The 12,397-nt window shown below is 32.3% G+C and overlaps 1 protein-coding gene and 1 pseudogene across 1 annotated transcript; both read right to left on the bottom strand.

Moving 5' to 3' along the window:
* Nucleotides 1-5,484: 5,484 nt before the first annotated feature.
* Nucleotides 5,485-7,317, bottom strand: LOC145945721 (juvenile hormone acid O-methyltransferase-like; annotated as a pseudogene).
* Nucleotides 7,318-8,303: 986 nt separating this feature from the next.
* On the bottom strand, nucleotides 8,304-9,886 carry LOC145945605 (uncharacterized). The gene is made up of 3 exons (XM_083054662.1): nucleotides 9,868-9,886; nucleotides 9,307-9,587; nucleotides 8,304-8,543 (listed from the first exon to the last, which is right to left on the bottom strand). The coding sequence occupies exons 1-3, from the start codon at nucleotides 9,884-9,886 to the stop codon at nucleotides 8,304-8,306; spliced, it is 540 nt and encodes a 179-aa protein (XP_082910788.1).
* Nucleotides 9,887-12,397: the final 2,511 nt, after the last annotated feature.

Consider the following 12,397-nt stretch of genomic DNA (forward strand, 5'->3'; position numbering starts at 1 on the left):
AATAGACTAATGAAATACAATTTAGTTAAAAATGGCGATAGCATTGACATGTGAATATACATATACAGGGTGTTCAAAAAAGACCGGAATCCCTGAATAACTCAGAATAATCGAATTCTAGGAAGAAAATATCCCAGACAAAAGTTGTAGGGTTAAAGAAAAGGGACTTGATGGTGACCTAGAACTTGACCCTGAGGTCAAGTTTAGAGATCATTTGAAGGTCAACTCGAATTTTTTAAATGGAAACCCCCACTTTTAACCCCGGATTCGGAAAAAGCGGGAAATTTTACGTTCAGAAAGATACTTAAGTCATGGGTTAAGACGACTTTTAGGAATCATTTAGGGGTCAAATCGTAATGTCAAATTAAATGTTATGGGTGTTTTAGGGGTTTTCCCTCTAGGACATGATTAAAGTTAGTTATTAATAGATTCTTCTGTTCTATACGATTTGACCCCTAAATGATCCCTAAAGATCACCTTGACCCATGACTTAAATACCTTTCTGAACGTAAAATTTCCCGCTCTTTCCGAATCTGGGGTCAAAAATGGGGGTTTTCATTTAAAAAATTCGAGTTGACCTTCAAATGGCCTCTAAACTTGACCTCAGGGTCAAATTCTAGGTCACCATCAAGTCCCTTTTTTTTTAACCCTACAACTTTTGTCTGGGATGTTTTTTTCCTAGAATTCGATTATTCTGAGTTATTCAGGGGTTCCGGTCTTTTTTAAACACCCTGTATATGAATATTCACATGTCAATGCTATCGTCATTTTTAACTAAATTGTATTTCATTAGTCTATTTTTAACGAATAATTTAGTTCTCAAGAACACGAACACGATTAATCGCACAACATATATGTCAGACAAGAACGAATAGGAATCATTACAAATTATGACAAGTACGTATTGTGAATACAATTTGAGTACAATGTATAATTGAGTACAAATTGGACTTGGTTAGAGGGCGTGTGGGTGAGTGGATGTGTGAGAAGAGTGTGCAATAGTTTTTAAGTAATTTTAGTAGGCAAGTAGTAAGAGGAGAGGTAAGATTATTGTAGATGAAATAGGAGTTAGGAAAGGAAGAGTGGCGAATGGCAGGAAGACTAGAGGAACAGTAGGAGGGAGGATATTTAGAAGGAAAAGCGGGCTACAAAAGATGGAGGTTAGGACAGCGTACGCGTTAGGATAAGAGTCTCTGTCGGTAAAAAAGGAAGAAATATGTATAGGAGATGATTACCAGAGAGGTAAGAATAAGGAAGGTTAAGTGTATATCACGGGCCTGGGGGGATACGGAGGGGGGGGGGCTCGTGGCTGTGGGGTTTGCGGGGGGGGGGCGCTTTTTGTCTCTTCCCGAGACCATCCTTTGGCTATGCCGAAGTGTGAAACACACGAGGGATGCGTGCTTGTGGGGGGGGGGGGGACGCGCTGTACCGCACTGTGCGGCCCCCTTGCCGCGGATTTTGCGGCGCGGCGTTGCGTTCCGTTCGTGTCTCCTTGGGTCCGTGGTGTAAATGGATAAGAGTAAATGTAAAGGAAAGAATTATATAAGTCACTGTGTAGAAAAGGCGGAAATGTAAACGAAATAGGAACAGAGAAACAAAGTAAGCTGGAAGGAATAGTTGTAGGTGAAAACTTAAATAAATAAGGCAATATGTAAGAAATAAGCAGGATGTATAAAGGAAGTAGGAAAAGAATAATTACGGGGCGAGGATAGAGGAAAGATAAATATAAGAAAAGAGTAATGTAAAAGGTAAATGGGGTTAAGAATATTATAAAGGTATTAAGAAGATATAAGCTAAATACGTTGTACGTGTAAGTAAAAATTAAGGAATAACGCAGATATAAGGAATAAATGTAAAGGGAAAGGAAAGGTATAAAAGAAATGTGTAAAGATACATATATATTAAGGAATAGTTAAAAGAATAGGAAAGGATTTTAACTGTTTGGAATAGTATATAAGGTATAAATGTATGAGTTAAAATAAAGTATAAGGTAAGAATAAGGTAGAAATAGCCTATGTAGTATATAAGGACAATGTAAGAATAATATAAGGTAAGGTACTAGGTAATGTAAAAGGAAGGAAGAAAGGAATAACCTACATGCATAGGATATTTTGGAATGGAGTAATTTTGAATCTTGTAATACTACCGACTGAAAGTGGAAAAACGGGAGAGCACCGGCACGAAGACTTGGACACGATCTGTCGTCGTGGCCGGGACTTCTCGAAATGTATTTAAAAGGTTGGAAAAGAAAAAGAGGGTAAATGGACTCAGAAGGTGGTAAGAGGAAGAAAAGGATAAATAACTATATAAAAGGTTATTAAATATTAGAGAAAAGGGATATAATAAGTGGTTAAAAGGATAAAAAAATTGTAGAGAAAGAGAAATAAGATAAGGAATAGATGGTTGATGTACAGTTTATAGGCTTAAGTATGTAAATAGGTTTAGATGTTAAGGATAAGAGATATAATATGGTGTGGATGAATGTATGAATTAAGGCAAAGGATTGTAAATCAAGTCCATTCCTTGGCAAATAGCTGGAATTAAATAAAATCTAATCTAAATTGAGTACAAATTATGATAAGTACTCAATTTTTCGCTGAATCTCCGTGGATAGAAAATGAGATGAAGTAAATGTTTGAGGAAACACACAGATCAAAATCGATATCTCTCAATACAACGAACGAAATAAACGTAGAAGTATCGGTGACTTATACAGGGTGTCCAATTTTAATCTATCATCCCTCGTAATTTTGAGCGGTCATAGAAAAAAATGTTTCGTACAAAAGTTTTTTGACTTTGAGGGGGACATAAGATAGTGTCATCGGTTTGACATTGGATAGTCATTTGAAGATCACATAGAGGTCACCTTTAATTTCTTAAATGGAACCTATTATTTTTAATTGCACATTCTTGTAGCTTATCTTAAGAGCCTTCCAAAATACTATAACAAAGTATATATTTTTCTTTTAAATACGAGACAAATTTTTCATTTAAATACGAGACAAATTTTTAAAGTAAGGTCCGTTTTAAAATAAAAAAAAATCTTAACATTTAAAAATAATTTATTATCGCCAAAAAACTTCTACAAGCTTACTTTATTTTTCTACATAATAATCATTGACTTCTACGCATTTTTGATATCGTTTCACAGCTTCCTAATTATCCATTGTCTTAAATTTGTCGCCTGTGTTTTGAATCAGTTAGTAATGCCGTTCTTTAGTTCGCCGTTAGGAAATTGAATAGACAACTTTGTGAGGTTTATGGACCAAATGTTATGAGTGACAGTAAAGTTAGGCAATGGTGTCGTTTGTTTAGAGAAGGACGAATAAATGTTCATGACGAAGAGCATAGCAGTCGCCCAACAATGATAACAAAAGGTTTAATAGAAGACGTGAATACAAAAATTACTGAAAATAAGCGGTTTACGGTTTCAGAATTGTCTATTCAATTTCCTAAAATCGAACTAAAGAACGAAAAGAAAGGTGAGTTAAAGAACGCCATAACTAATTGGTTCAAGACACAGGCGACAGACTTTCACAATGGAATTAGGAAGCTGTTGAAACAATATAAAAAATGCGTGGAAGTCAATGATGATTATGTGAAAAAATAAAGTAAGCCTATAGAAATTTTTTGCTATAATACATTATTTTTATATATTAAGATCTTTCTTTATTTCAAAACGGACCTACTTTAAAAACGGACTTACTTTAGAAATGCGCCTTGTACTTTTTGAGTTATTGAAGTTAACAATTTTTTGACATAAAATGTAAAATATCTTGTAAAATATTCAGTTTTCGGTAATCTTACCTTAATACTTTTATACACGGAATAATGAGACCAATCAATTGGTGTAAAGAAAACACATAGTTGCTTTTAAGAAAAAGTACGCAGCTGCATGTTGCAAATTACATAAATCTTTTTTAACAATTATCTGTTTTCTTTACATCAATTGATTGGTCTCATTATTCCGTGCATGCGCCACATAAAATCCTTTTGTATAATACATTTTTTTCAGAAAACGTCATCCTTTCGAGATATTCTACAGTCCCGGTACTTTTTATACATTCTGTATATCGATTTTTCTCGTGTAGAATTGTATAAAATAGATTTTTATCGAGAGCGTACATGTTTAAATCCTTGTTGTTTATTATATATACTTATTTATTTTATTATACATATTTTTCGAAGTTTAAAAGAATAAAGGATTGATGGAAGAGAGAAAAAGAGAGAGCTTACCAAGAGCGCGAAGAAAACCGTGAAAATATTAATTAATTATTTTTAAGTAAATAATATATTAAATTGTAATTTTTTTCGAAAGATTTTCAAAAAGTCTCGGTGGGTCGCAGTCTTTTTGTTGACGAACTGCATGCGGCCCGCGGGCCGCGTGTTTGACATGCTTGTATTAATTTATAAAATATCTCGTAAACTATTCATTTTTTGGCCATGTTGCCCTTATAACTTTTTATAGTGAATATTGCGGGGAATGGATTTATATAAAAAAATTTAGATAATTCCATTTAAAAAAACAAATGACCTTCAAATGACCTTGAAAAACGCCACTCAAGGGCAATTCTTGATTACGCGATGTTATGTCCTCCTCGAAACCCTACAACTTTTGTTTGAAACATTTTTGTCTAAAGTCAATATTTATAAAGATATTTAAGGTGCTAATAATTATTGCCTCACCCGGTATAACACATATTTATCCGCGTGCGCGTAGTATATTGTTAAAATAAAAAATATCGCTTGAAAACTATAAAAAATATATTTTTTTTTTAAATTAATTTATATACATATACGCAAAATGTATTTCTTATCTATAATTTATGGATATAAAATGTGTAGACACATATACATTAAACAATGATTTTAGATTTTACTAGAGACCCTCTAATAAGAGTCTGGTCATCAGGGGGCCACTTTTGATTGGTCCGCCATGTTTATACAATTCCCGCTCATATTCAAATTTTAATTACTCTATTTTGAATGTTAATATTTAATAATAAATGTTATATTGATTATAATAATAAATTTTACAGTATTTCTATTAATAAACGTTATTTTTTTGGAGTGAGTGTATTAAAATTTACTTAGGCTTATAGTAAAAGTCGGGATTTAGTTTTTACAAAAACAATGATAAGAAATAAAAAAGAATTTTAAGCTAAATATGTTTATTTTTCTTTCTGACTTATATATAATTGAATGTATTGAATGATATTAAAGAAAAAACAAAATAAATATTAAATACATAAAAGCTTTTTTCTTTATAATTATAAAAGTAAATTTGTTTTTGTTATAAAAAATAAACTTATATTAATATTTTCGTTAAATTAATAAAGAGAAAATTCTTTGACGCATTATATAATTCTGTGAATATTAACGAAAAGTCATATTATAAAAAGAATAATTTAAAGAAATAACAAAAATATATTAAATATATGAAAGCTCATTTTTGTTATAGATCATGGAAAGATATCCATACAACTATGAAATATTCTTTTGTGCATAAACTATCAGTACAAAATATAAAGCAGGAATATCCGTCTCTTCCTTTACATTTTGTAATTAACTTATTGTTACCTTGACTTTCTCTATATTCTTTAACTTTTATTTCCGTAAACCTACGTGCAAACTCATTCTTGAATTCTTCTCTTAGATTATGCGGCATCGTGTCCAAAAATGCAAAAGTATATTGTGAAATAATCATGGCTATAGAATTGAACAAAATATGATTAACGTTTGATTCTTGGACGTCGCCAGTAGATAAATTAGTTTGTTAAACGGAGCTGTTGACGTAGTGTCATCATAACACAACGATTTTTCTCTTTTTCAATTTTTGACAATTTAACATTATAACTATATTCCGCAATATACTTGATAAGGACCAAAACCATATGGTCGAAACGTTGTGATTCATTAATTGAATAAATAATAAAATTGTCAGTGTGGTCGATTTAATCTTGGTTTGTTAAAATATTATTAATTTAGAATTATAATTTAAATAAATAAGAAAAAATAATATAAAAAAATTACATTAATCACATAGCCTAGAAGTTTGCATGCACATCAAGGAAAATACTTACATAGAAACTTTTCTGTATTCTTGCAATTGGTCATCCCGCGATGACTGCAATGGTGTACTTGAAAATCGATATCTTCAAGTATTTCTTTTATCTCTTCGCGAGGTTGGACCGAATAATAAAGTGACCCAACATACTGATGTTTATCCTGTATAAATAATATATTTTATTTTATTTATATAAAGATTTATTTATATTTATATAAAGAAAATTTTATAAATACTGCGGTTTACTATATTTAATATCGATATCTTCACAGACTGATTAGCGAATAAAACGGAAAGTTGTATCCAAAATTAAATGTCGAATAATACAAGTATGTAAACCAACTGAATCTATTATATGTTAGTCATCTATAAATATATATTCAGCGGATTTTAAATATGATAAAAATAGAAATTTCACAATCACGTGGACATTATTTTATAATCTAATCTTATATTATATTTTAATATAATAATATTCACCCCCATATATGATGCATATCGCACATCTTGCGCCATCATCTCCGAAGCTTCATACAAGGCTTTGCAATGCGTTATGCTTGATATAAGCATAGTTTTACCAGGTCGAAGCATACGATAAATATTCTCATATGTTTGGCTGTTAAACAACGAAGATAAATGTTAATTATTATAATTTTGAAAATATATATCTATTAGAATTATTTTTCGAAATATAGTTATAAAAAAGATATTAATAAAATTATATGTAAAAGAGTTGATTCCTATGAAAAAAGTATTAATTTATGCTTATTTAATAATTTTTCTTACCGAATGTCATGACACCACTGCAAAGTGTGAAATGAGAATATGTGATCAAATTTCAAAATATATTTCTCGGGCAAATTTTTAGTTTGAATATCCAACACTTCGAATTTGAGTCGTTCCTTGTCACCGTATGTTTTGTTTGCGTATTCGATCGTATCCTTCATAATATCTGTACCTTTATAATATATATTTTAACATTAATTATTATTAATTGTCATTACATTGTTTGTGTGCGCGCGCGAGTTGTTATAATTTTTTATAATTTATTATTTTTTCTTACCAATCATTGTTGCTTTTGGATTAAGTGCCGGAAGAAGAATATTCTTCGTTATATCCCCGGGTCCACGACCAACATCCATACATTTTCCAGTAATATTTTTTATTTTTTTGGCAAACTCGTTGATTATAAGTGATGCATTACTTTTGCATATATCATTAAATAAAATGTACCGCGCTGCTTGTACCATAGTTTTATGATAATGTTCAAGTAACTAGAATATATAAAAGATTGAAGGAACTAATAAGAGTCGGAGCATTAGAATTTTAATACGCAAAAACGTTATATATAATTTATAAGCTAAATGTAATAGTAACATCCTAGTAACAATATATTCTAGTTATGATAGAGAAAAAAAATATATTAATAGTAAAGAATTGAAGAAAATAAGCTTGCCGAATCAAGCAACGCGATTGGTTGAATCTTTAAATTTACGGTTACGGAAAAAGTTTACGGCCTCTATAAACCAGCCTTAAGGGTCGGCAGGGGACACGGTGGAGACCTCCAGCGGCCGGCCGGGAACTACGGATTCGTTTTTCCCAAATTTTATCCAAAATACTGAATGAATCTTATTAAATTTAGGATATTCTTAATCAGTAAGCTCGACTGTAATCAGCTACAGAGCTATTTTATTAAAAAAAGGTAAAAATAAAATTTTTAAATAAACTTGGGGAAATGTGCAGCTAGCAACGGGTAAGGTTGGGTTAGCCGCGAGTCTGTATTTTATTTATTATAAATTTTTAAGAGCCAAAATGCAAAATCCGACTCTGTCTGGTACTGCGTAATTACATAAAGAATATATTTAAAAAAGTTTCATGGAGCTATATAATTTCTTCGATGCAAAAAATGGGATAAGCGGATCTCACTAGAGCTATACCTAAGAGCAGCTCATAGGGAAATTTTCGTGGTAACATTCTGACAGATTGACAAGGAGAGAGATAATCGTTCTGTCTTTATCTCTCTTGCATCGCGTTTGTATAGTAGCGTCCGTGTAGGTACTAACATCAATATACTGTGCACACAAATATAATTGACAATGAAAAATAATCTTTTTAGCTATATATTATTTATTATATTTATTAATTTATTTTAGAAATATATAAAATATGTAAATATAATAATACGTTTAGATGCAATACATATAGATGTATATATATATATATATATATATATATATCAATATAGATTCCATATAAAGACTTTATTTCCTCTTCCGCGACCTCTTCCCCGGCCTCTCCGATTTTTATAATGTAATGCTGGTGGTGGTGGTGATGGCGGTGGTGGTTGCGATGACGGTGGCGATGCTGATTGGGATAACGGTGATGGTGGTCGTGGTGGCGGCGGGTACTCCACAATTTGTAGCCGTCGCTCGCAGCGGCGTTGGCGATACCGCCTACGTCGTTCTGAATGAGACAGCTATAAAAAAATAATTTTATATTATTATTTAATATAAATAATATATATTAGTAAGGGAAATAATATATGTATATTAAATTAATGTGAAATTATAATATTAAATTAATTATATTATAATTATATTAGTATATGAAATAATGTTAAATTAATAAAAATATGTATTTACAAACCACCAGTCATAAAAATTAAAGAAAGGTTGTATTGACGACCAAAAACTGAACTAATTAAATTTATTTATTAGATTGGAGGCATAACGTTTCGACCTCTGGTTTAGGTCATTATCAAATGTACGTTGAAAAATTATTACATAATTACACTATGCTAAGGAGTAACAGAGATATATATAAGCAATGAAATATAAACTATAAAAACTTACAAGTTAGAGGTGTTAATTATAATGTGTTTTTTGATGCCATTATATACACAATATGTGCGATGTAAGAATGGTTAATAGAGTATGTATTACATGTTTCTTCTAAAAAGACTAAACAGAAACTGTGAGTTTTCGAACAGTGAAGCAACAAAACATTAAACTATTTTGATGAGTTTTTATAGTTTATATTTCATTGCTTATATATATATCTCTCTGTTACTCCTTAGCATAGTGTAATTATATAATAATTTTTCAACGTACATTTGATAATGACCTAAACCAGAGGTCGAAACGTTATGTCTCCAATCTAATAAACGAATTTAATTAGTCCAGTTTTTGGTCGTCAATACAACCTTTCTATGAAATAATGTGTTTCGAAAGATTACTTACAGCTTGTTGTGGTTGTACGCTGGGCATTATGATGCATCCAAGTGCCCTGGGCGGTAGGCCGTGCACCGGTAGGCCGTACACCGGTAGGCCGTGCACCGGTAGGCCGTGCACCGGTAGGCCGTGCACCGGTAGGCCGTGCACCGGTAGGCCATGCACCGGTAGGCCGTGCACAGGTAGGCCGTGCACAGATAGGCCGTGCACAGATAGGCCGTGCGGCACGGGGGCAATCGGCACGTGCTCAAAGGGCACGAGTGTTCCACATGGTGGTGGTAGCGGTATTGCTGCAAAAAAATGTTTCATTATATATATATATAATACATACAAAATATTAGGTTCTTTATATAAGTATATATGTATATACTTATATAAATATATGTATATGTTGAAAAAATGACAGAGGTTGAGGTTAGAACAATAACTTGTTTATGAGAATAAAATTCTAAATGTCATATGTAAATAATTAATTCTTTACATGAAATTTGATAAGTGTACATATAGTAAACATGTATTTAGTATGTACATATAATAATGCATATATAAATAAAAAAAACGATTACTTACCATACTCTCGATTCGCCATTTCTCAAATAAAGGTAGTATCGAACTATCGAATGCAATCATTTGCAATAGTGTATCGCGCGACCAATGAAATACTTTTATGTCGTGATTGGTGCGTTGACTTCGAAGCGTTTGTAGACTACTTTTTGTTTCATATATATCGAGTATCAGTTTTTATTACAGTCCATTATAGCAAAGTACAGCGTACAGAGTATTTTGTTCTTAGTGTTGAGTTTTTGTTTTTATATATTGTTGTTTGGAGTGTAATATTATTATATAGTATATTATTTATAGACATACGAGATATTATATATAATACTCTCATTATGTCTAAATATATTAATAATAAAAATCTGTCGGCAAAACGTATCTCTATGAAAAAGAGAATGCATTTGATACGACAAAGTAAGAAGAATTCTTTCATCAATGAAGAGAGAATTATCGAGGAAAGATCTACATCGGAAATTCCAGGTACATCAAATCAATTATATGCATGCGAGGATAAAAGAAATGTAGATGATGACACGTCGACATCGCAATCATTATCTTCTATGGATACATTTTCTCAATCATCTGTCAATGTATGCGCGACACAGAAATTTCAATCGGAAAAAAATATTAATATTTTTAATGATGATGATGATTCTATGGGATCTCTATCAGACGTTCGTGAATTTTGTAAAAATTTGACAAGTTTGTCGAACGAGCCGTACGCATATACAGATGAGAAAAATGCGATGACAGATAATGATCCGTTGACACCGCAGTCGTCGAATGCATTTTTTGAAAATTCTGCAGATGCATGCACACTGATGGAATCGGAAAATACAATGTAAAGCAATATCGAAGATATCGAAGACGTCGAAAACGTCGACAATGTTGAAGACGTCGAAGATGTCGAAAATATTGTTTTGCATACAGATGAGAATATCGACGCATTTCGTTTGTATTCTGAAGAGATTAGTGAATGACGTATCGTCGATTTTGGGCATGTTTTTGCTGAATTGCAGAAAATATCCACTCATTGGATCGGCGAATGTCGTTTCACTGATCTTGTAATAAGTGAAAAGAAGCCTGACGGTCTGAAAACCAATTTTTCTGTCAAATGTGTAACAGGTCATTCAGCTTTTGGAGTGAACCGACAGATGACAGAATATTGGATGTCAATAGTGGTATCGTATCCGGTACTATATTGACAGGGACTGGTTATAAGCAGCTTGAAGAACTTCTTGCTGCTGTAGATATTCCATGCATGAATAATAAAAAATATATAAGACATCATAATGAAATGTCGGAAGCCTTGGCCGCCGCCGCGGAAGAAGAAATGCGCGTGGCTGACGAAGAGGAAAAACGTTTAGCAATTGAAAGAGGAAATATCATAGACGGAATTCCGCATATACCCGTGATAACAGATGGTTCGTGGATGAAGAGATCCTACCGTACTGGTAGTTATGATTCTCCATCCGGAGCAGCTATTATTACGGGATATCATTCAAAAAAAGTATTATTTGTTGGTGTCCGAAATAAATATTGTATTGTCTGCGCGAGAGCAGCTAAAATTAATGCAGTAGCAAAAAAACATTTATGTTATAAAAATTGGGGAAGCAATCAGAGCTCTACCAGTATGGAAAGTGATATAATCCTCGAAGGCTTTCCGACTTAGTTTAGAAATGCATGGCCTTATTTATAGTCAATATATCGGTGACGGTGATAGTAATGTATTAAAAAAATTGAGAGATTTTCCATCGTATCCTAATATTGTTGTGGAGAAGATTGAATGCACGAATCATCTTCTCCGCAATCTTTGTAATAAAATACGTGAAGCGAGTAGTACCGGTGGTAGAAATATTTCAAAATTGAAGAAAGCCGTTGATAGCAGCGTTATGAAAATTCGAAACGCTGTTGTAAAGGCTGTCGACTTTCGTCGCAATCGTAAAGTTAGTTGGCAAACAAAAATTTCAGAATTAATTAAAGATTTAAATAATATACCTAACCATGTATTTGGTGAACATAAAGATTGTGCTTCGCTTCAATATTTCTGTAATGGACAACAGAAAGAAGGCGAGGAAAATCTTGTGTCCCAATTACGACGTGCAGGATTATTACAAAAAGTACAAAATGCTATGAAACGCATAATAGAAAATGCCGATAGCTTACTATATAAATTTACTAGTAATTCTGTTGAAAGTTGTAATACAATTATAAGTAAATTTATTGGTGGCAAGCGCGTTCATTATGCCATGAAAGGCTCTTATCAAACACGCGTTAAAGCAGCCGTATTGCAATGTAATACTTCGCAAGCCTTGAGTTCTGTTTGTCGTGCGATGGATAAAAAACCGAAACAAACAGAAATCATTGAAAATAAAAATATAATAAAAAATGCCAACCAACTTAAACGAACATGTGCGGCGAAAGAATTAGGTCTCTCTGTTCGTACATCTAAATTTTCCGCTAAAATAACGGCTGATAAAGATTATGGACCAAATGTAGAACGGCCAGATATCAAAGGTAATATGTACGAACAGCTGAGACG

The sequence above is a fragment of the Prenolepis imparis genome, unplaced genomic scaffold, assembly GCF_030444845.1.
Source record: "Prenolepis imparis isolate NDT839.2.m4 unplaced genomic scaffold, iyPreImpa1.0 SCAF_14, whole genome shotgun sequence".
Taxonomy (NCBI): Eukaryota; Metazoa; Arthropoda; class Insecta; order Hymenoptera; family Formicidae; genus Prenolepis; species Prenolepis imparis.